Source organism: Gossypium arboreum, chromosome 8, assembly GCF_025698485.1.
Source record: "Gossypium arboreum isolate Shixiya-1 chromosome 8, ASM2569848v2, whole genome shotgun sequence".
NCBI lineage: Eukaryota > Viridiplantae > Streptophyta > Magnoliopsida > Malvales > Malvaceae > Gossypium > Gossypium arboreum.
The window spans coordinates 6,090,755-6,116,606 of NC_069077.1; the positions used below are offsets into that span (position 1 = coordinate 6,090,755).

Here is a 25,852-nt window from a genome sequence, read left to right on the forward strand (position 1 = left end):
CTCAAATACAAGAGGAATAGACTATGTCTATTTATAGGCTTGCAAAGCCATATTCTAGTAGGATTGAAACACCTTATCCTAATCAATATAAAATAGATGGAGTTTAATAAGGTTTAAAACCTTATTCTAAAATAAAATAAAAGAAATCTAGTTCTATATGGATTTTACTTTTATTTTATTTTCCATCGTATTTTATTTAAATAAGAATTTGGGTCACTTAATTCTAACAATAGAAGAACAATTTGTTTTGTACCTCAAAAGCAGCACACCCAAATCTGTATATATTAGATAAAATTGTGCAAACACCTTCATTGATTTCCTCCGACTACTATACCACTTCTCTTCCAACTGGTCATTCACATAGACTGATCGATGCTTTGAAGTGAATTAGAAGAATGAGAGCTTCCAAAATTGCTAAATTGTGTATGGGAGGCATTGCTCATCCTGTAAATACATCCATCCATGACAAAGAAATAGGAAACCGACCAGTAAAGGAGGCATTGCTCACCCTGCATTAATTAAAGATAGAACCATAAAATTAGCTTAATTCATTGGGCAAAATTGCCAAAGATCGATAATTAACATTTCCAAATACCGATTGCCATCTTTAATAAAAATGGAAACTTGGAACTTTGCGAGCAAGTAGCATAGAGAATGCTAATACAAAGCAACAAACATAATAGAAAGAAAGGCTAACAACGACTTGCCATGCATGTAAGCATTCATAAAACAGGCATGAGTTTCAACTTTCAATAAATAGCTGCATAACTACCAAGCAAAACCCGATAGCCAAGGATATGGTGTTCTATTAATTGACAATGAAGCAACATTGATAAAAATGCTAAGTGAAAATAGTATGCCTTTGGGGAAAATTATGTGATTAAAGTGTAACAAGAAAGAAAATTAATTTAATATGATTAATTAGTAGATATTAAACTTTTATGATAAAAAATTAAATTAAAAAGTTATGAAAATTTATTAAAAAAATATTTGATAAGTGAAGAATGTAGTAGAGAATGTAACATCTTAATGTTTTGATCCGATGTTCAGGTCAAGTATAAGGATATTACAATGGATATAATCTTAGCAGTTTGAAAAATATCTTACAAAAAAATATTTGATAAAATATTTTACAGGAATAAAGAGGTACTTTCACATTAACTGAAAAATCTTTTACCTTGACCATCCTATTTTACTTTAAACAAACATTCAAAAAGACATTGAAAAAGACAGAATATTTTCCCTAAGCATAAATGTTGAAACCACCTATAACTAGTGAAAAACCTTGTTTAATAGACAAAAGTGGATAATAAGGGTTGTGGCTCAGATACTTTTATATAAGCGCTTAGCGTGAAACAAGATCGAACATGGCTCAATCTGTTACATCATTTTTTTTCCTCCTAAAAAGAGAGTAGTTCAAAGATGAAAAAAATCGGTTGTCTCAGTAGCATTTATCGATGAACTTAACTAGGATGCGAATGCGGGAGAATTGATAGGATCGACATTTTGGATATAGAATAACAATTAACAAGGAATCACTTCCACACATGCATAAAAATATATTCAATAATAATAATAATAGAAATTCTATTTTGCATGTTCACAAGAAAATGTGGTTGATGTATAAATATTAGTAGTAAATGACACAAATGATTTTCATAATGAATCCAATACGAAGTTTGTCCAAGATTGTTCTTCAACAAGATTCTCTAAGAAGAAAAAATCAAGAAGATGAGGAGAGATATTGAGATCCTGTCAAGCAGACATCCCGAGATAAACTTTTTGCTTCTAATGAAAAAATATATATCATGACCTGAATAACAAGTATCAAACAGCAAGACCATGAAAGATTATTGAATTCTTAGCCAAAAGCCTATGGACTATTTGTTAGGATATGTGAAAAGCTTTAAGTGGCTACAGAATTGTCTAAAATGAGGATGATATCCGAAGAGTCTGGAAATTGGTGTTTAAGAAAAACTCATAAAGTCAATTCCTAAAAGGAACGAAGAATTTGATACAAAAAACAATGAAAAAAATATATAAGAAACCAGACATTACCTCCTCTTGGAGCAAAGTTGGGAGACAGTCTGCAGATGTAACTCATAAAGAAGGAATTAACTAAAAAGATAAATGGTAGTTTACTGAAAGATAAACAAATATGCCCATCATACCTTGAGTGCAACCCTTCCTTTCTCCTCTTTACTTAAAACGGTACCACCATCATCTTGTCTCTGAATCTCTACAATCCACTTGATGAAATCCCTCAAACTAGAAGGTGTTGATCTAAATACCATACATAATACATCATTAACATCTTTTAGATTCTTGGAAGTGAGAAAAAGGGGAAGATCTTCCGTTAAGTACTTAGCGACTACATTCCAATTCTCATGTTTACAGCTCTACATTTGATACACAATAGTAGTACCAGTTATCACCTCTTTGAACAATAAAGCTCTGGCAAACATAAAGAACATAGAAAAAATAAATCCGAAACAAATAATTTTTTATGATCAACAGCAAACCCTGGAACCAAATAGCTAAGTCCGAAAGCTAAAATCGTAAAAAATCGAAACCAAAGTAAAAGGAGAAAGATAAAAGAGTGTCAGAATCGTAAAATTACATCATCAGCATCATCGGCGTTTTCTTCATGGACGGCGTCATCATCTTTGTCGGAGGCGTGGCGGAACGAGCAACAGCTTCAATCTCCTCCTCATCGTCTTCTTTGCCGTTAACATGAGCGTTCATTCGCTCCTCTTCGATGAACTCGAAGCATTGTACAGTTCTTCATCGGAGGACGCTGGCTTCAACGATTTTGCCATCTATTCTTCATTCAAGTTTATCAGAACTTTTTTTTTCCTCTTTTATTTTCTTTCAATGATAAATGAAAATGAAAATGAAAAAAAAAAGAGAATCAAAAGGACTTCGGCAAAAATCAAAGGTATTTTGATTTGGGGATTTTGGGAAACCGATTTGAGGATATCGAATTGGGAGAAATTTTAGGGGATTTGGAGATTCAAAGTTTGAGGAATCAGACGTTCGGGGATAATCTGAATTGGGGAAAGTAAAGGGGGGTGTTTGTGGCGTTTTTTATGAAAACGACGGTAATTCATATCTTTTGCGGCGTTTTTAAAAAACGCCACTAAGTATGCAGCCCAATAATTTTTTCTTTCTTTTTTTTATCTTTTATTATTATTATTATTATTATTATTATTATTATTATTATTATTATTATTATTATTATTATTATTATTATTTACTAAAATGGTTAGATTTTAATTTGGTCTCTAATATATTTAAATTTGATTTTTTTGCATATACTTTAATTTTAATATCATTTAGTCTATATATTTTATAATATTATCAATTTATCCAAATAGTTAATATTATTAACTTTTTGATAAAAACATTACATGATAAAGTATAATTGGATAACATGAACTCAACCTACAACTTTACGCACAATACTAAGACTAATAGCGAATTTAACCAAACATATATAATTGCTATCATTTGAGTGATCATGACTAAAATTTTAAATTTTGAAAAGTACAAAAGATAAAATTGATCGATTTGAAAAATACAGGACTAAAACTAATCAAATTAAAATATAAGGACTAAATTTTAAGTTTAAATTTCGCTTAAATAAATTAAGTGTAGAGGAATTAATTTGAATTGAATTATTTTAATATATCAAAATATTTTTAGATTAAATCTTTAACCATTTAATATATATATATAAAGTTTATCTATTATCTCTTAAATAATTTAAACTATAATCATAAGTTTAATATATTCAAATTAATATTATTTCTTTTACAATTATATAAGAAATCATTTAATATATAAATAAAAAAATACTAATTAATCTAAACCCTAAACCTCTTAACCCCTATCCCATAAACACTAAACACTAAACCCTTAACCCTTAACACCAAACCCTTGCACCTTAAACTCCAACCCTAACCCCTAAACCCTAAATCATAATCCCTAAACCCATAATTCATCATAAACCTTCAAATACTAGTTAACTCCTAAACCTTAAACCCTAAACCATATATCTTAAACCATAGTTAACTCATAAACCCTAAACCCTAAACCATCTTAAACCATAAACCTTAAACTATAATGATAATTAATTCAATATTTTAAATTCAATACTATCTCTTTTACGATTATATAAGAAAATATTTAATATATTGTATAACCATAAATTTTAATAATTATTGCTTTAGGGGTTATAGATTAGTGTTTATGATTTTTTTGGGGTTTAGGGGTTATATGAATTTTAGCGGCGTTTTTCCAAAAGCGCCGCTAATGTTCTGGTTTTTAGCGGCGTTTTATCAAAACCGCAGCTAATGCTCTAGTTTTTAGCGGCGTTTTTCCAAAAGCGCCGCTAATGCTCTGGTTTTTAGCGGCGTTTTTCCAAAACCGCAGCTAATGCTCTGGTTTTTAGCGGCGTTTTACCAAAGGCACCGCTAATGCTCTGGTTTTTAGCGGCGTTTTACCAAAAGCACCGCTAATGCTCTGGTTTTTAGCGGCGTTTTACCAAAAGCGCCGCTAACGCTCTATTTTTTAGCAGCGTTTTTTACTAAAGCGCCGCTATTGCTCTGTTTTTAGCGGCGTTTAACGCCGCTATTGCTCTGTGTTTTACAATTTTTGCGGCTTTTTTTGATAAAACACCACTAAAAATGCCGCTAAAGCCCTATTTTCCTGTAGTGTCTCAACCCTCAAAACTTTTCATTTTCCCCCTAAACTTTTACTTATCACCTTTTACCCGCAAATCAAAAATTAAAATCATCCAAAAAAATATTCATGTTAAAATTTTATGTTGGTATCAATTTCACATTTTATCTTTAAGATAACTTTTATTAAAAAATCACATTTTTTACATTTAATATATTTTTTAATTTCGAAATACATAGTGACAAGAATCAAAAGATAATTGAAGTAACTCAGCAAGCAAAAAAACTAACCCGTATATAAAAAGATTAATATATAAATTATGAGGGGATGAAAGTTAATAACAAATTTGATTATGGTGGGTGGCAGTGATTATAAAAATCCAAAATATATTTTTTTAATTTAACTTAAACAAATATATTTGATTCGATTCAATTCAAATTTCATCACACTTGACTCAATTCAAGATAATTTCAAATTGAATTAGAATGATAAAATAGAATTCATCAACTCGATTAACTCGAAAATTTTTCATTCGATTCGATTGAACGCTGACCCTTAATATTAAATATCTATCCTTGAACTAAAATTTGTATATATTATTCAGCACCGATCAAACCAGCCTCAACCCAATATCATTTTTGTTTCAATTTTCAACATAGATTTTTGGAAGACAAGCTTGAGAGATTATATTTCTTTCAATTTTCAACATAGATTTATGAGGTTTTTGTATTTTAAGAATCAAGTTAACTTTTAGATTTAGTTTTAGGGATAGGTATGCTTGTCCAAGGGTTTAACTATTCGTTTAAGTTCAAAGATCCATCCAAAATTTAAGAAGATTTAGACAAAAATATTAAACCTAAAAAAAAATTTATTTAAAGTATGAGCTCAGCTCAAGCATTCAAAGCCCGAGCCCAACTCGCCAATTTTCTAAGTTTGTAATATATTATAATATATTACTTTTATATATTATGTAATTTACAACACATAAAAATTAAATTTATAAGAATATATAATACTACAATGTAAACATAATAAAAAAATGTTTAAGTTACATATAAAACTTTAATATATGAAAGAAACATAAAATTGTTAAATATTAAATTAAAAATAAAATAGTATTATGAAATAAAGATAAAAAGAGTAAAGAACAAAGAAATTGGGAGAGCAAATAGATATTTTATTAAATCAAATCAAAATTGCCGGATTTAAGTAATTTTGTCATCCCTAATTGTTAAATTTAATAAAGAGAATTAGTTTCATTAATTTGTATTTGGTTAAAAATAGAAAGGAAATGATTAATGGTACACATAATAAATTTTTTAACTCCACAATAATGTTGAGATTTTATTATGTATCCTTAAATTATATTTAAAAATTAAAAATAAAAGAATAATATCCGTGGTAAAATCTCAAACTTACTTGTGGAATTAAAAGAAATTTTAAAAGATTTGTGTGAGTATACAAAATAATTATGATTTTACAATTATAATTTTTTTAAATAATCTATATAGAAGATGAAAATGATAAAAGAAATATTCTTTACCTCTTAAAAGAAATTTTGGACTTCATTTTCTAATTTTCCTTTAAATGAAAAAGTATATTCAAACAAGAAAGAGGTTCTTCTTTTCCATTATGCTTTGCTTTGCAGAGTAAAAGGAAAATTAGAAAGATGAAAAATTGAAAGGTAAAAATATAATTTTATATGTGTGTTTCTTAGGAAAGATAGAAAATTTGAACAAAAATTAATTTTCATTCTATCAACTGCTTAGTAAAGTTAAAAATTAAAGGAAAAAAATGGAACTTTTGAATTAACATATACTAACTAATTTTCATTCCATCAACTTTTCAACGAAAATAGTAATTTGAAATTATGGTTATGCATTAGGATAAGAAATTGCTATCGCTCCTATTTTCTTTTCTCACTTTTTTTCTCTAATAAGTACACTAATTTTTTTTTCTTTTCATTCTCTCATTCCTTCCTTTCACTTTTCAACTCAATCAAGCATATTCTTTGAGACCCGTTTTCATTGCTTTTAAAAAGTACTTTTGAAAATACATAAAAAAATATTTTGAAAAGTTTGATTTAAAATTTAAATATTTAATATTATTGTCAAAAAGTTTTTTAAGAAATAAAATGTCCATATTTAGACATGATGTTGTGAAGTAAAATATACATTTAAATAATGTTCAAATTTATTAATATTATGATATTTTAATAAAAATATAAAAATAATTTATTGTAGCTCATTACTGATATTTTAATATATGAAATATAAATTTTAAATATATGTAAGCAAAAGCTAAAAAATTGCTTTTACTTTTAGGTTCAAAAGTTTTTTTTTAAAGTACATTTGACTTCAAAACGATTTATTTATAATTGCTTAAAACTTCAAAAGGACTTTTGACTTTAGAAGCTATATGTTTAGAATTGCTTATAATTCAAAAAAAACTTTAAATTTAGGATTTAAAAGTGTTTTTAGTGTCGAAAATATTTTTAAAACCATAAACAATGTTAAACAAAATTCTTTTTGAGGATTTTTGTGTTTAGGAAAAGCACGCTCAGAGTCAAATGACATTTTAACTTTTATTCATAATCCAATGTATTTTATGTAATATTTATATTGGGTGTATAATTATTTTCCTATTGAAATTTATTTCAAATATATAACATTATATATTTAAATTTGTAATAGTTATATTTTAATATTTAAAATACAGTTTATATATTCAAATTAAAATTTACAAATAATTAATATTAATTATTTAAAATATTTAAAATTTATATTTCATATATCAAAATATTAATAATGAGTTACGATAAATTATTTTTAATATTATTCTTTCTAATATATAATAATATTAACAAATTTAAATATTATTTAAATTTATATTTTATTTTACAATATTATATCTAAAATAAATATTTTTATTTCTCAAAAAAATTTTTGACGATAATACTAAATACTGAAATTTAAATCAACTTTTTCAAAAATATTTTTCATAACCAAGTTTTTACTACATTTTTAATAAAATTCAAATGTTACGGATATCTAATTTAATACTTAATTTTTTCTACTATATTCAAATAAAAATATTTAATTTATGATTTTATTCTTAAAATATATTTATTTTATTTCGATATTTAAACTTTTCACTTTAATACTGAAAGTATGCCAAAAGTTATGTTCTTTTGTCACTCATTTAACACACGTTAGAAAAAACGAATAGTTTTAACTAATAAAAGGTGCCGCTTGACATTCTTTTATAAAATATATAATTTTTTTATAAAAATATATAAACCATTAAAATTTATGAAAAATAAAAAAAATCAGAAATATATATATAATCTAAAAAGCATGTGAATTATAAAAATGAAAAGAAATTATAAAAAGTATATAAATAATCTTAAAATATATGTGAAATAATTAAATATATAAAAATTCAGAAAGTATATAAAATCTGAATATATGTAATAAAAAAATTATAATTTTTTTAGAATGCAATGCAAAGATAAAAAATTAAGGCTTCGATTTGTTTTTTTTTTTTTCTAAAATTATATTTCGTTTTGCTAATATGAGATTTTGCAATGAGAATCCGACGGCAGCAAACACGACAGCGACTGAAGGTGGCGGTGATGGCGGAGGAGATAACTGAGATTCATTAGGTTTCATGGAGTTGCTCAGCATCTATCAAGATTTCTTCGATTCCTTTATGCAGCAGTCTCTTTTGATCCTTTCACCAACATCGTCTCAAGCATTACTGCAGCTGGACACTGAGCAGAAGCCTTAAGCTGGTCTCCAATCGCCGCCGTATTCCGCTGTGCCAAAATCTTCGAAGTGTTTAAACAACCCACCGGTAACGCCGAACTCGTCTACCATCTCGTCCTTATCGAAAGAAGGTGCGAATATTAACGAGCAAAGTTCCAAAGCTGGTGATGAAGAAGAAGAAGAAGATGATGATGATGAAGACCAAGACAAGAAAAAGAAACACTAAGTTAAAAAGCTGTTTTTTTTTTCTTGATTTTCTAAGGTATGGATTTTGGTTTGGTATATGTTTTTTAATCATTTTAGGGGTAATAATTTTTTAGATTTTATTTTATATATTTAGAATGTATTTAGATTTTATATGTTTTTAGATTATTTATATATTTTATAATTTCTTGAAATTGACCTATATATTAATTAGATTATTTATATTCTTTGCTGAATTTTTTATATTTTATTTATAATTTTAATGGTTTATATATTTTTATAAAAGAAAATGTTATATTTTATAAAAGAAAGTCATGTATTTAGTGCAACATGTCAAGTGGTCTCAAGTGGGTAAAAAAACTTCGACCTAATTTAATACCAAATTTGGAAAAAAAGAAAGAAAGATATGATAGTGTGAGAAAATGGGTATAAGCCCGTGAAAAACCAAATTTCACAATGCGTCTCAATTCAATATATTCACAGGTATACATGTAACAATGTCCTTCTACAGTTCTTTACCCAAAGCAAATTGCTACAATTTTCAGGGTGCAGGTAACCTCTTCAGCCATCTTTTCCCAGCTACTCAAGTAACCAAAGTTATAGTTTGTACTTGTTGGCAATGGCTCCTACTCCTACTTCACAAGATTCTTGACTATTCTACCCGTTCCTAAATTTTCCATTCAATCTGCTAAACGATGTTGAAATGGTGGTGTGCATTTCCTTGTGTATTTCAAAACAATTGGTGATGTATTAGCTCATCATCACACACAGGTAATTCACTAATTCTAGAATATGGGAAACTTGCCAATAAGAAGCCTTACCGTTTGTTTTTGTACTTTTAATCAACAGCTACTCACATACCACAACCAAAACGATACAAGCTTTGTTTCATAATTTGTTTATGGACTGATTGATAAATTACAAAATTTGTGATTAATCAAAAACTTCCCAATCATGCGTGATTCTTGTTGAGGATGGAAAAGCGGGTGAGGCACATTCAAATGCCTCCGATTTGCCACTACTGCTGAAGGGATTAGAGTTTCTAGCCTTCATATTGTCCAAGGTATCCACAAGTCGTTGGGCTCGACGAACCTGTGCACCAAATTTCAAAACCCAATGTTTCTCAATCAAAGTGGTGCTAACTGCATGCTAAAAGCTGCAAAATGGGTTCTCATTTTTAACTCCAAAATGAACAAATACCTATGCCGAGGACAGCTTAGCTAAATATATAAAAAGAAAAATGGCTGCCATAGTGATTACCAACAAGCACAATTATTTGTACCAAAAAGTTGGAGGGGTATAATTAGAGCAAGGAACAACCGATCAAGATTCAAAGACCCCATGTCATGTATGGTGAGAGAACTTTTCAAGTCACTGATTGCTGGTGTGGGCTCCAATTCATATTACGTGTAGAACTCTCAGCCTTTTCAAACAAAAAAGCCTTTCACTTTCCAGCAACATTGTGTTGGTATTGAACTTGAAAACTACAGTAGCTAACTTGATTATTATTGTAAGTACCGACAATGCAAACCCCTTCCTCTTTTTAGCCAACAGAAAATTTCTAACTTTATTACTCTAAGTACCTCAATTAAGTACAATATGTGGGTGAAGTTAGTCACTAACCTCAGCCCGCCTCTGGACTTTGGCTTCTCCATTAGCCTCAATTGTATCTAGTTGCAGCAATTGCACCATAAGCAGCTCTGTCAAGCCAAGGAGTTCCTTTTCATTAACCTTTGTACCCCCATGAACAATTCCCTCCAAAGCATTAACCTTTAGAAGAAACAAAGAAAGAAAAACCCTCAAAAAGTTTCCATGTTGTAAGTAACATGAAAAACTAATATGCTAGTTAACCTTGTCAGAGAGTTGAACAACTTCTGCTCTGACTTTAGCAACCTCTTCACAAGCTTTTAACACGCTTTGATTTCTCTTCATCTCTTCAAGCTTCCTCTCTTTGCTAGCTGGGTCCTCTAAAAGTACCACCTTTGACATGTCTTTGACTCCAACCATATGCAAACATTCCTCATCATCCTTTTCTTTTCCTTGGAACAATAGTCTCTGCTCCTTGGGTTCCAAACCAGTTTCTTGTACAAGAACCTTTTTCAGATCCCCTTCAATTTGAGCCAAATTCAGTAACTTAGCCTCTCATACCGTACAACAATGTCAGCAGAGCCAGTTGAAGCCATGTAAAACTTTCCTCAAATTCATAGACTAATTAACAACAAAGGACACAAGTTTTGAGAAACCGACACACTGGAGTAGATGGAGATGACAATAATCAACTTTAATCTAACGCCCAAAAATGGAAACAAAGTTGGTAAAAAGAGACAAGTTGAAGTACTACCATGCACTGGCTGGTATAAACTACTAACCTTTTCAAAGTAAAAACCAAGAAAACCAACATTCTGCCACAGCAGAGAAGAGAGGAACAAAAGCAAAGAAGTGGTTTATTACCGAAAGTGGATTGAGCAGGCACAGTAATATCATGGTGAAAAGCGCCATGAGAGACTTTGATCTTGATCATAGGTCCAGAAGAAGCATCCCCCATGTCCCTCTTTTGAACAAGCATGCCACCAGGCCTAAGCTCCCACTTTATCTCCCCTTTAACCACATTGTTTACTGCCCTTTTTGAAGATGAGAATCTTTTCATGGTCAGATAATAAATACTCAGTAACCATAAGAAGGAAAAAAAAAAAAGGTGAAGTTGGTTGAGAGAGAGGTGTGAGTTTGAGCTAACTGCAATGGCTAAGGCTAAACTGAAGAGGATTGAGTACCAAACAAAAAAAAAAAAAAAACTTTCAAAGAGCCGAGCAAAATTCGATTCGATTAGAAAAAATTGAAAAAGAATTCGAATTTCGAATTATTCAAGTCGAGTTAATCGAATCACCTCAATTTTTTTTTCGAATTTCAAATTTGAGTCTAGTTGAATTTTCGAATTCGAATAACTCGAATAATACGAATAAACCGAATATAAATTATATTTTTTTTAATTTTTTTAATAAACTTTTACTTAATTTAATGTCTTTAACCCAATTACCAATTTCTCCCAAGCCCAGACATTTTATTTTTTCCTACTTCCCCAAGCCTGGCCCTAAATACTTATTTGCCCAAACCCAAATCCCAATTCCTCCCCCAAAATCCAAATCACCCCCATCAAATTCCATCGTCCACCAAACCCCTATTTATTTTTCTTCTTCTCTCTGTTTCCACTTTCCATTCCTTTCAAAGTTCCAACCTTAAAATTTATTTTTCTCAAAAAACCCTAAAATAAACCCTTCTTCCTCCTTCTTCTTCTTCTTAATTATTAGTTCATTCAAACATTCAAATCAAATTTTTTACCTCCAAATTGAGTTGCTATTCCTTCTGACTAAGACAGTTTAATTTTTCATTTAAATTTTCAATTTTTTCAAATTTTTTCATTTTTAAAATTTGTCTTCAAATATTTTGAAATTATTAAAAATTTTTAAAAATTTTTGAACAATTTGAATTTTTGAATAAAAATTTTTTAGTTTTGAAATATATTTGTTATTCAAAATACAACATCTTTCTTTTTATTCTTTTCTATAGCATGCCAGTGTTTAGTCTTCCATCTTGTTGATAATTAGAAGGATTGTCTTTTTCTGATTATCTTGTTTATCTTGTTGTGATGAAGAATTGTTTTGAAAAAGATAAGTAGAGTTTGTTTGAAAATGATATCCTCTCGCAATGAAGTCCAAGTGTCTGCCGTCAAACAAACTCTACTTATATTTTTTTCAAAACAATTCTTTATCACACTCTTCATGGAGTTAAATAAATCAAGACAATCCTTCTAATTGTCCAACGAGATGGAAGACTAAACCGTGGCATGCTATAGAAAGAAAGTATTTGAAACCTCTCCTCTACAATTTTAAAAGGTAGTTCATCCATAATTATCATATTTAACTAATGTTTTTCTAATAAAGATCTTTATCAAACACCCAAGTTGATAAATCTGTTGTTTCTTGGCCAACCTTTACAAATGTTAATTCTGATTGCTTCGGATTAGAAGTATTACCTCGAGGTCTTTTCAAGCATGCTTTCAAATGGTTATTCAAATTTGTTGTAGAACCCGAAGTTGATTCCATTGTGTAAGTAACATCAAATGTATTGCACCTTGCTCTCTTCTCCCCCTCTTCAGTCACAAAATTTGATGAAATGGTCAAGCTGCCCTTGGAGTAATCTTTTTTCGAACACTTTTCTTGGTTGTTGTTTGATCATCTTTACTTGGGGAAGAATTTTGTGAACTTTGAGTTGAACCATCTCGCTTTGGATCACTCATCTACAAGTAAACATTTGCTGCAATCACTAACCATGACCAAAAATTAATTTAAAATCAAACTTAATAAATCAATTAAATTAAAATTAATTAATATATATACATGTACAACAAAGATAAATTAAACAAAAAAGTATGTTAAACTACATTTTAAACTTTAAAATTAGTTAATTGAAGCCTAAATTAATATAATAGTACAATAGCATAAATTAAACAAAAAAAGTTTGTTAAGCTACTGCTTAAAATTTAAAGTTAGTTAATTGAAGCCTAAATTAATATAATAGTACAAGTACAACAGCATAAATTAAACAAAAAAATATAGTATGTTAAACTATAGTTTAAACTTTAAAGTTAGTTAATTGAAGCCTAAATTAATATACAACAAAGATAAATTAATTAATAAAATCTGGTTGAGTGTTATTTTATTTATAAGGTCGTATTTAATATTTTAATTTTTATTTATAATTTAAATATGATAATCCAATATTTTAATTCATCATTTAATGTTATTTTATCAAATTGTATTAGTAAGTGCAAAATCCTTTAAAAAGAAGTACGCTTTTATCAATTTTTTCTATTAATATTACGTTATTACTAATATTATATTATTACTAATATTATATTATTACTTTGGGAAATTAATTGGCATTTTCTCTATTAATTAATATTACATTATTACAATATTATATTAAGTTGTGCTTCCGGCCCCGCTTAGTTATTAATAATAATAATAAAATTTATATCTTCCAAATCAGAAAAAGACAAACAACAATTAAAGGTTTCATTTTTAATTATTTTAAAGCCAAAAATGGCTTTAGAGATTCCAATTTCCAGCAGCTGCATTCAATTCTCAAAGTCTCAAATAAAATAATTATTTTAATTATTTAATAGGGTGAAACAGATGCAAATAGAGCTAAAAATTATTTAATAATTCAAAAATATTTCAAGACAAACTTCGAATATGCAAAAAAATTCGAGCTTACAATGGAAGAGAATAAACTGCCTCGGTCAGAAGGAACAGCAACTCAGTTTGGAGGTAAGGGTTTTGATTTGAATGTTTGAATGAACTAATAATTAAGAAGAAGAAGAAGAAGGAAGAAGGTTTTATTTTAGGGTTTTTTGACTTTGAATGGAATGGAAAGTAAAAATAGAGAGAAGAAGAAAAATAAATTGGGATTTGGTGGACGATGAAATTTGATGGGGGGTTGGGCAAATAAGTATTTGGGGCTTGGGCAGCCAGGCTTGGGGAAGTAGGAAAAAATAAAATGTTTGGGCTTTGGAGAAATTGGTAATTGGGTTAAAGACTTTAATTAAATTAAGTAAAAGTCTATTAAAAAATTAAAAAAATATATAATTTATATTCGGTTTATTTAAATTATTCAAGTTATTCAAATTTAAAAATTCAACTCAATTAGAACTTGAAATTTGAAAAAAAATTCGAGTTGATTCGATTAACTCGATTCGAATAATTTGAAATTCAAAATTTTTTTTAATTTTTTCAAATCGAATCCAATTTTACTCGCCCCTACTTATATGATCAGTATACTAGAAATTAGAAAATGCTTTCCCTTTATTTTACACACTCATGCCAATTACTAAAACCAATTATTCCTTGCCCTTGTTCACTCAAAGGTCAACGAGAAGGCGAAAACCGAATGCAGCTCTAATACCTCACCCCGAAACATTTTATTCACTATAGATAACTTTTCAAGGGGGATAAAGGAAACGGAGTTTAAAATTCTCTAAAACAGAACAAGGTTCATTATCAATGGCGAAAGATCAGTCAATCTCTGGTTTAGAAGCCGTACACAAGATTCAACTTCACCTCCTCGACGGAATCCGAGATGAGAAACAACTTTTCTCCTCCGGTTCCTTAATTTCTCAAAGCGGCTACGAGGATGTTGTAACTGAGAGGTCGATTTCTAACATTTGCAGTTACCCTCTATGCCGAAACCCCTTACCTTCTGAGCCACGTCGAAGAGGCCGTTATCGAAGCTTTTTGAAAGAGCATAGAGTTTATGATTTACAAGAAACCAACAGGTTCTGCTCTGCCGATTGCCTGATTAATAGCCAAGCTTTTGCTGGGAGTTTACAAGAGGAGAGGTGTTCCTTTTTGAATCATGCAAAACTTAATGTGATTTTGAGTTTGTTTGATGATGTGGATTTGGCCGATGAGGGTTTGGAGAAGAACGTTGATCTATCGGTTTTCAAATTTGAGGATTAAAGAAAATGAGGAGATAAAAGCCGGGGGAAGTATCTTTGGTGGGTCCTTCCAATGCTATTGAAGGTTATGTTCCACAAATAGGATTGGTTTCTAAGCCTTCACCCCTTCACCTTCTAAGATCAGCAAAACTGGAGGTTACTCCCCCAACGAATTATTCAAATTATTTATAGAAAAACTTGGTCTTATTTAGTTTAACAGATATTTGTTTTCTTACTTGCCGCGTTTGACTTGGTCTTATTTAGTTTAACAGATATTTGTTTTCTTACTTGCCGCGTTTGATTCTAGTAGTTCCAAGCTGGGTAATAGTAAAGGAGATTCTTTTGTTAAGAATAAGATAGACTTTACTAGTGCTGTAATTATGAATAATGAATATACCATTTCTGAGAGTCCCGGTAGTCTTAGACAGAGTCAAAGAGCGAAGCCCAGTAGTATGGAAAATGTCATTAATGAGATGGACTTTACTAGTGAAATAATCATGAATGATGAATATACTGTTTCCAAGACACCCCCCAGTGTCAGTTCAAGGTTGTTCTGGTTCGGAACTGAAAGAAGCAGAAGGAAAAGGAATTTGTAAAGACTTTGAAGAAAAATGTCTTATGTCAGGATCGTCATCTGCTTTGAGGGAAAAGGATTCTAGCATTGTAGAACTGCCTTCAACTAAATATGTCTATCAGAGTGGTTTGGATACAGTTAGTGCTGAAGCAGAGTAAGAAACCCATGCTGACAAGGCCGTGGCATCAAGTGAGGTTGTGCTTAAATCCGTACTTAGATCTGCTAGAGCAAAGAAACTTAATCGCTCGGTTACTTGGGCTGATAATAAGGATGTTGACAATGCACGGAAAGGCAGTCTTTGTGAAGTTAAAGAAACCGATACTCAGAAAGGAGATTCTGAAATATGTGGCAGAACAGACGATGGTGATGATGATAATATGTTACGATTTGCATCCGCAAAAGTTTGTGCTATGGCATTGAGAAAGGCAGCAGCAGCTGTGGCATCTGGAGATTCTGATGTCAATGATGTTGGTATTTATTTTTGTGCACATTCATTGAATTATATGTGGATTCAAAGTTTCAGCTCAGAATTTTTGGAGTTTGTTCATGAGCCCCTTTGTGTACAGTTTCTGAAGCTGGGCTTATCATATTGCCACATGCACTTGAGGCGGACAAAGAGGAGCAAGTGAAGAATGTTGATACACTTGAACCAGAAGCATAACCTGAACAAGAAGAAGGCCCTGTAAAGTGGCCAACAAAACCTGGGATTCCACGTTCTGATGTTTTCGACCCAGAGGACTCTTGGTGTGATACTCCACCAGAGGGTTTCAGTTTAACTGTAAGTCTTATGGGCCTTACAAGAGTGCCATATGATTTCTGCTTTTTGTACTTTTGTTGATTGCTTCTCTTGACGTCCATTAGCTGTGAACTTTTGCAACAATGTGGAATTCACTTTTTGAATGGATAACATCATCTTCTTTGGCTTATATATATGGGAGAGACGAAATCTTCCATGAAGAGCACCTATCAGTTAATGGGAGGGAGTATCCGCAGAAGATTGTCTTACGAAATGGTTGTTCTTCTGAAATCAAAGAAACTCTTGCCTGTTGTATTTCTCGTGCTTTAACTGCTATTGTTACTGCTCTCAGACTGCCTATACCAATATCTACTTTGGAGCAAGGAATGGTACTAATTATGAACCTGTAACTGTGAAATGGTTGTATCACATTGAGAAATTTATGATAATTCTGTTTAGGACCTTGAGGACACTAAACTGTTCTATTTGAGAGTTTTATTGTAGTTGGCCAAAACTTACTGCTTATGCTTATATATAAAAGCTCTTTTTATCAAAAGATTGCTTGCAGTTCCAATAGCCTTGAGTTGATTCTCAATGTTCTTTAAATGTGCTTTTTTACAGGGGCGCCTACTAGATACAATGTCTTTTGTGTAAGCACTTCCAGCATTCAAAATGAAACAGTGGCAAGTAATTGTGCTTCTGTTTGTTGGTGCTCTTTCAGCATGTAGAGTACCTTCTCTCACTCCACTCATGACTAATGGGAGGATGCTTCTTCAAAGGTGAGGTGCCTAGATTGTAAATGAGTATAAAATTATAAGTGGAATTCTTGAAAAAATCAGCCTTGTGTTAGCTAAAGCTCGATGTTATGCTATGTGTTGACACATGAGAAGTAAATTCCCATTACAAATATGGAATCTTCTCTAGATTTACAATCTTTGTTTGCTGTGGTAATCTGCATTTATGCTGATTAGCATCTTCAGCCAGTTCTTTTGCATTTGTATCAGGCATGACTCACTTTGCTTGCAAACTTATCAACTTGAAGTATTTGTGTAACTTCTTATTATTCTATATATATGTTGCCAGAAAATGGTCTTCTCTAACTTATTTGTGTCTCCTTTGATGCTTTAGTTCATAGATTTAACAAACTGCTATTGCTGCATATATTCAATAGACCATTGAGTGAATACTTTGTAAAGCATAAAAAATGAGTTGATCGTTTCTTTTCATTAGCTGGAAACAGATTCTAGAGTTGATTCTCTAAGTTTGATGGTAAAAACTTCATTTTTGTGATGCTCACTGCTTTTTGATGGTTGCATAGGTGCTTGACGGTGCCCAGATAAGTATGGAGGAATATGAGGTTTGAAGGATCTCATAATACCATTTGACCGAGTACCTCACTTCTCTGAACAGAGCAGGGCTTGAAATTGGGTTGAAGTCATTCTTCCTTAATTGCTGATGGTATTTTGAATAACCTACATAGTCTTTTCTTTTTTCTTTTCCCAGAAGTTTATCTGAAATTATTTCATTTAAATATTTGATTGGAACAACAAAGTAATTTGATTATTTATGCTAAAGTGAAAACTCATTTTTTGGGCACAACAATAATTTATAAACTCAAATGATACTGGTGGGATTTGCAGTCACTGGAACTTCGTTTTTCTTATGATTAGTTTCTACCGATAAGGAGAAGAAGTTGCATAGTCTCACGATCTCCAATCAACTCTTTTGAAGGCGAACATGTATATCCCAAAATAGTAATCATTTTCATTTGCCAATGTGACGGGGTGGACAAATATATTTGCTTGTTGAAGGACTAAATCATATTGTATTTTATTTTATATTTAATGGGTTTAGGTATAACTTCTTAAATATATTTAAGCTAATTTAGGTGATTTAGTTTTTTCTTATTAATAATAATTTTACTTGTTTTTTCAGGTTTTGCTTGAAGTGAAGGATTAGGATGGTAATGGGATGGATATTGTTACTCTGCTTCACTATTGTTACTTTACTTGATGCATTCATCTCCACCCCATTTTGCTTTAATTTAATTGTTACTACTTATTTTTAATTTTTCAATAGTAAATATTTAAACATAATTCTTCAAAATAATATTTTAAAATAAAATATATGATTTTTTTTATATTATGTTATTACAGTTTTACTCTTTTAATAGTTTATATATATATATAAGAATAAAACTATAAGTGTATATAGTGGAGTGAATTGGATAAGGGCAAACAATTACTATAATTACTAGTCAAAAAAAAAAAATCCACCCTTCCCACTTACATCCACTTTTCAAATAAAAATACCCACTTCATTTATAGTGGATTGGTTCAAAATTCATAGGACGGTTTGAATTTTGTCATCCTTACGAATGATGCATACTAACAAACTCGGCTGCAAAGCTTAAACAAGAGTTTTACTGGAGTTTAGTTGGATACAAAAGTTCCATTGCCAGTTCAGGCCGCTGCATGTGGAAATTTAATCTCGTCTCAATGCCAGTAAAGTGAAGGTATTTCTTGATTAAAAAAAATAAAGCAGGATTGCAAATGCAGATATGTTTGTTGAGAATGCTGCTTATGATTTAACTTGAATGGATTCAGTTTAGGGAGACATACCATTTATCCTTTGAGTTTTGAAGATAAATGGAAGGTGTTATCGTATTCGGAAATAACGTGTAAATATGATATTCCGTGAGCGGTTTAGATTTAATAATTCTAATTTTTTATATACCATTTATGACGTCGTGTTACCATTTTTTTCATATCATCATAAAGTTTGCTTAAAAGTTTTGAACTCCACCACCCGCAGAACTAAAAAGATAACATATGTTTTCATGAAGTTCCATTGGTAGTATATGGAAAAAAATTTCATGAAGTTTTGAGATATTTATAGTTTCTGTTAATGCTTTTTATAGTCATTTTATATTGGGTATTGATTTCTTTTGTTGTTGCTTTTAAAATAACGAAAGCTACTTTAGCGTCATTGTTTGATTTTTCTTTTTCCATTCTTTTGTAACTTGTTTCAGATGCTGTTCAAGGGATGGGGGATTAGGGTAGCAATACAAATAGATAATGTAGTTGAGGCTGCAAGCCTATAAAATACTACTAGCATATGTACAAATATGAATACTGTTACAAGGAAAAACAGACCAAAATCCAGAGAGCAGAGAGAAGATTGCGTTAGTGCAGCGAAAACCCACACCACAATTGCACCCATTTATGCAGTATTGAATGTGATGTTTCCATGATAAGATTGTTTGGCAATTAGGAAAAAATTAACATCTAAGGATTCTAGATGATCTGATCTCTCCCCACTTGGGCACTTGGCCTTATTATCTGTTTTGTTTTCTCTCTCAATATGATAACATGCATATACATATACAAGGCTGTGTATCCATTTCATTTTTTTTATATGATTCTTTTGTATTCAACAGTTACATTGAACTTTAAATAAATACAGAGTCGAGTTAAGGCCGAACTCTTAACTTATTTTTCCATTCACTATAACTTGCATAAGGTAAAGAACTTTTTACCACTCAACTTAATAAAACTTGCTATATATTTTGTTTTTGTTGCCCATGAATTAATTAATGATGTCCTCAATTAATTTAAAACAAATTAGTCCTATATATTCTCAGATAGATAGGTATGCATGCTTTATTATCTTCTTACCTGCTGGCTCGGCTCTGATTTAGATTAGGGTTTAGGACACGATGAAGAGAACCTACATTAATTATCATAACTTCTTAATTATATTAAGTAGTTAAAAGAAAGAAGAGCACCAAATCTTGGAAGCATGCAAGCCATTAGAAGCCAATGGGAAACTTCCAAGTGAAGTTAATTAAGGGTAGTAGGACCCCCATTTGTAAATGCTCCTCCAAAGTACCCATTAAAGAAAAAGGATGCAGACAAAATAATTCATGCAACGAAAAGCACAAAGAAGACAGATTGTTCACTTTCTTTGTGGAGGGTTAAATCATGAGTTGAGGGCCAATGCAATGCTAGGAAAGGGGACCATTTATTTTTCTTCTAGTTTTTAGGCTAAGATCATCTCACTGCCTTTTTGGTGGGATAATATAGTATTAGTATATTTAGTGGGTGGGGGAAAACCCCCCTGTTTTGCAATTTTACTGGCTCCTCTGAATCAGCTTTTCTACACGTGTGTAGTTTGCAATTGGTTTTTACCTGTCTTTTCCATTATTAATAATGGGGGGGTTTGATGATTATCATCATTATTCACCTAAAAGTAGAATAAAAAGGATGTTGGTGATGTATTTTATTTCATCAATTGAATCCAATAATTAAAACCACAATCTTGTTTTAATTTTTTCGTAGAGGTTTCGCGGAGATGGTAAAGTGTTTTAACATTAATCAACTCATTTAATTTCCCTATAGACCAGAATTATAGGAAGAGGGGAGAGCTAGGGCACATGTGCATATTTATACATATGTAGGGCGATAAAAATTGAAGGAAAAAAAAAAGGACACAAGGCCCATACTGTTTGGAGTTTTCTCATTTGCCATTACTTGCATAATAGTATCATGGTCCCAACTGTTTTACAAATATATATTTGAGATTGAAATTAATAGTCCGACACTTTATTAATGGATCATTCGACTCAACTGTTGCCAATAAATAGAATTCTCAAATGCTGTTTTATCAAAGTTTTCAGCAGGAATAATATGACATAAAGAAGTGGGTACTGATCTTTCTTCTCTTTCCCTTTAGAGGTAACGAGATATGAGTCATTGCCTGCCGTAAATTCTATTTGCCCCATTTTATAAGAGAAATTTGGTTATAATTCCCACAAAAACCATAGTTTAAATTTTTTCCTAAAAAAGTCTATAGATATCAAATTTAAATTTTATATTTTTTTTATCATAGTCGATTACAAAGAACTTTAGTTCGCCATATTTTATTTTATTTTGTGATAATTATATTCACTAAACCCTAAATATTAAACTAAAAATTGTTAATTTTAAGATATTTTTGGGATTAATAGTTTAATCCTAATGTGCATGCGCTGATAGCATTTTTTTCAAGAAATAAATGATCTTTATAAAGATATTGCATATAAAAAAAATTAAAAAGACAATTATATTCCTATTTTGATGATAATGTAATTAGTTCTGTCACTTTTTATGTTAAAAACTATAGGTTGAAGCATACAAATGCGCTAAAGGCACGTCGGCCTGCATAATTATCATAAATCCACAAATAATAATTAGTTGATAAGCAGAAAGGTAAGCATTATTAATTTAGTGGGGAGAGATTTACTTTTCACTTTCGAATCTCGATCAAGTGCCCTAAAGAGAAGATGGACCACCCAAAACCCACACTCATTTTCCCCATAAATATCATCAATTACTGCACTTGCAAAAAAGTTTAGTGTCAATAGAAAACGACTTCTCTCCTCCACCTTAATATTATATTATGTGAAAAGAAGAAGAAAAAAAAGGTCCCATATTATCAAATTAATAAATGCCAAAACCCTTTTAGTTTAATCCTATTAATTTTGTCTAATCTACTTTTTCACACTTAATTATTGGTTGATGTCTGATAGCCATGCACTAGACGGCGTACACGTAACCCTTACAGCCCCCCACAAATTCTGCACAACCGCATCTTCCCCCATCATTAATTAATAAATATGTTTTTTTATTGGACTTAATTAATTAATAATATGATGTTTTTTTAATGCAATTACTAATATGATGATAGTTTACTAACCTTGAACTGTATTATTGGACTCTAAGATTTTTTTTCCCTGCCGATTGTACGGAATGTTTTTTTTTTTATATTCATGAGCTTGGTAAGTTTGGAGGGTGTAGTTTGATACAGATATTTCTTGCTTTTGCCTAGAGTTTTACAGGTTTACAAATTTTAGGATATATTAGTACATTAATAATTTTGGCAGTAATAATTAGAAAAATGTTAGTTTGAGAATATTTAATTTGTGTATTTTTTTATTTAAGAATTTGAGATTTATAAGTAAAATAAACTTTGTATGAAAAAGAATAAATTCAATATTTTTTTTGTCGGGATTATATCTTTCAACTTTATCGAAAATCTCAAAGTGCTTGAATAACTGAAAATCATGCAAAAATTGAAGAATTTGCACATTATTTCACTCAACCTCATTACCTATGTCATATAAGTAATGGATGAGAGCATGCTTCTCCTTGAGCCAAACACTTCTAATATGTAATTTTAATAAAGAACTATCAATTGTCAAACAAATGTTTGACATACTGATAATGAATGTTCATCTCACCATCCATATCATGAATTTGAGTCTTAAAGATTATTTACTTGTAATATTTGTGTTAGTTATATGTTCTTATAAATTGTAAAAAAAATATATTAATTGTTAATAGTGAAATACTTCCTTTATAATTTTTGGTATAAATTATTTTTTAAAAAGAAAATTAATTGAGGTATAAGATAAATAATAATTAGGTGATTGAATGAATTTTGTTGGACAAGAAATAAGAGCTTAAGAGTGCAAAATGGCGTGAGGCTGAGCTTACGATCTCAAGTCCAAACGTGGTGTGGCTTAAATAAAAATGGCAAAAGACAAAGGACAAAAAACACATCTCCTAGCTATTATTACTCATCTTTGTCTAGTACTAATTATTATTATTATTGTTATTACTCATCTTTCTCTAGTACTTATTATTATTATTATTATTATTATTATTATTATTATTATTATTATATTGAAGACCTAGGGTGATGTTGATATTGATGACAGAGAAACATTCCACATTTCCCCACCCTCTCTTCCCTTATAAAAATCATCACTTTGAGCATTAATTTCCAAGCAAAGCCTTCTACTTCCACTACGGGTGCTGCCTATCCATATCAATCATAAACCTTTGGATTTGTAACTTTAGAGTTTATTGATTGGTATCAGGTCAGGTGATGGACCAATCAAGTTCAACTCATCACCCATGTTTTTAGTCTCTCTTCCTGCTCCTTTCCTTGCTTATATATATATGAAACACTAGCTGTTGTGTTCATTGAAGCTTTATCATATAGAATGGGATATGAAGAGCTTATTATACGAAGCTACGACCCCCAATATGATAGAACTCGATTTGAAGATTTCGAGAGAAAATGTGAGGTAGGCCCAGCTAAGAGAGTGTTTCTCTTCACTGACACTTTGGGTGATCCCATTTGTAGGATCCGAAACAGTCCCATTTACAAAATGCTGGTACGTACCATACTATTTTCCTTTCTTATTACTTGTCATATTGATTGATCATTTTCATTTTTTTTCATGCTAGGTAGCCGAGCTGGGCAACCAGTTGGTTGGTGTCATCCAGGGTTCTATAAAGCTTGTAACAGTTCATAAACCTCCTAATGATCTAGCCAAGGTGGGCTATATCTTGGGTTTAAGGGTTTCATCCCTTTATCGTAGACGAGGGATTGGTTCGAGCCTGGTTATCAAATTGGAAGAATGGTTCATTGCAAATGACGTTGATTACGGATACATGGCGACAGAGAAAGATAACAAGGCCTCGGTCAAGCTGTTCGTAGAGAGGCTTAGTTATGTCAAGTTCCAGACACCAACCATTCTCGTAAACCCTGTCAGCCATCGGATGTCCCGGATATCATCCAATGTTGAATTAGCAAAGCTCAAGATTGAAGAAGCTGAAGCTATATACCGTAAATTCATGTCGTCGACGGAATTCTTCCCGATTGATATAGGCAACATACTGAGGAACAAGCTAAGCTTGGGAACCTGGGCTGCATATCCTAGAGGTGAATCATGGGGTGGAGTTCCTAGTAGTTGGGCAATGCTTAGTGTATGGAACAGTGGGGAGCTTTTCAAGTTGAGGTTAGGGAATGCACCCTTATCTTGTTTGATGTACACCAAGAGCTCACGGTTGATCGAAAAGCTTGCACCTTGCGTTAAGCTACCATGCATACCCGATTTTTTTCGTCCATTCGGGTTCTACTTCATATATGGAGTGTACCGTGAAGGTCCATTGTCAGGCAAGTTGGTGCGGACCCTGTGCCGATTCGTGCATAACATGGCTTCAAAGTCCAAGGATTGTAAGGTTATCGTTACAGAAGTAGGAGGTAGCGACTCATCGAGACTTCACATCCCGCACTGGAAGTCACTGTCATGTCCAGAAGATTTGTGGTGCATAAAAGCCTTAAAAAATGAAAAGAAGAATAGCCTCCATGAATTGACAAAAACCCCACCAACAAGAGCTCTTTTTGTTGACCCAAGAGAGGTCTGAAACAAAAGCAAAAACCCTGACCAAGGTGAGAGCTAAAATCAAAACCCCACCTCATGTATTCTTTGACAAATCCAATCCATGTCTATGGTGGGGGCTTTCTCTTGTTCCTTTCACATCGCTCACACTAAATCTCACAAGATTTCCTTAATTAGGTGCCACCCTCGGTGTTGTAAGTTGTAACTCTTTTTTCTTTTGCACCTCAGTGGTCCAAACCTTTGTTCCTCCTTAGGTAAAATATATCGAGGGATTCGCCATTATCATGAAAGAAAATAAAAATACTATACACGTTTCGAGCAAAAGCTTTCCTACTCAAAGATTTCGGCGCCCATTTCTTTTCTTTGCTTATGTCGTAGCATTTTCGAGCTGGCCGAGAAGATGTTAAGCTCACCATTTCAATTCGGGTATATCTTCCATTTTCAGTAACCCTACTTTATACATGCACAAAGAACAAGGTTGGGTAGGGTTTTAGGTCACTTGTCAGGTCCATGAGACCGTATTTAGACAAAAGCAGCATTCTAGGCTACCCATCTATTCTTTCCTACCAAACATGGAAGCCTATTGTCAATTCCCACTGTTAAGTTCAAAGTTCAAAACATTAGTCAAAGTTTTTTATTAAGAATCCAAATCAAACATTATCGGCAATCTTACAGTAGGCCAAATAGTGTGATATCATTACTGTCTTCATTCCCACGATGATTTGATCCTCATTTGATAAAAGTATATATATATATTGGCCGATCATTGAACTACTTACGTAGTATCTAGACGGATATAATACTATATTAAAGTTTTCAAAATATTTAAGCCATGACGTAGTCATGAATGGCAATAACATATAAAATTATATATAAACTTTGATCCAATTTATAATATTGTAAACTTTAATTTTTGTGATTTTATATAAGAAATTTTAATTTAATTTAATTTTATAAATTATTAACAGCATCATCGAATTAGTACTAGTTTATGTTCATATATTAATTGTATACACAAATAAGTATATTAATTCAATATAAAAATAAATATATGTATTTATTTTTTAAATATGAACAAGTGAATCAAAATTAAAGTTTGGTGTATACATATAAACTATAATTGAAGTTTCATGCTTAAAATTATACTAAATCAAAATTCATT

At 31.0% G+C, this 25,852-nt stretch overlaps 3 protein-coding genes and 1 long non-coding RNA gene across 4 annotated transcripts; 3 read left to right on the plus strand and 1 right to left on the minus strand.

Moving 5' to 3' along the window:
* Positions 1-9,103: 9,103 nt before the first annotated feature.
* LOC108469225 (BAG family molecular chaperone regulator 4-like) lies at positions 9,104-11,426 on the minus strand. The gene is made up of 4 exons (XM_017770119.2): positions 11,106-11,426; positions 10,506-10,762; positions 10,278-10,424; positions 9,104-9,746 (listed from the first exon to the last, which is right to left on the minus strand). Exons 1-4 carry the CDS (start codon positions 11,299-11,301, stop codon positions 9,588-9,590), a joined length of 759 nt encoding a protein of 252 aa, XP_017625608.1. The 5' UTR covers positions 11,302-11,426; the 3' UTR covers positions 9,104-9,587.
* Positions 11,427-14,510: 3,084 nt separating this feature from the next.
* On the plus strand, positions 14,511-17,820 carry LOC108468733 (putative RNA polymerase II subunit B1 CTD phosphatase RPAP2 homolog). Its single transcript, XM_053032005.1, is given in 12 exon segments — positions 14,511-15,151; positions 15,153-15,191; positions 15,193-15,318; positions 15,420-15,594; positions 15,683-15,875; positions 15,939-16,192; positions 16,288-16,346; positions 16,410-16,499; positions 16,592-16,846; positions 17,079-17,236; positions 17,429-17,498; positions 17,776-17,820. Coding segments are annotated over 12 exon segments (1,902 nt in total). The 5' UTR covers positions 14,511-14,713.
* A 109-nt stretch (positions 17,821-17,929) lies between these two features.
* Positions 17,930-19,248, plus strand: LOC128279419 (uncharacterized). Its single transcript, XR_008269539.1, has 2 exons — positions 17,930-18,196; positions 18,393-19,248. It is a non-coding gene; the product is annotated as an uncharacterized LOC128279419 (long non-coding RNA).
* Positions 19,249-23,209: 3,961 nt separating this feature from the next.
* LOC108469387 (probable N-acetyltransferase HLS1) lies at positions 23,210-25,345 on the plus strand. Its single transcript, XM_017770276.2, has 2 exons — positions 23,210-23,679; positions 23,753-25,345. The coding sequence occupies exons 1-2, from the start codon at positions 23,506-23,508 to the stop codon at positions 24,713-24,715; spliced, it is 1,137 nt and encodes a 378-aa protein (XP_017625765.1). The 5' UTR covers positions 23,210-23,505; the 3' UTR covers positions 24,716-25,345.
* Positions 25,346-25,852: the final 507 nt, after the last annotated feature.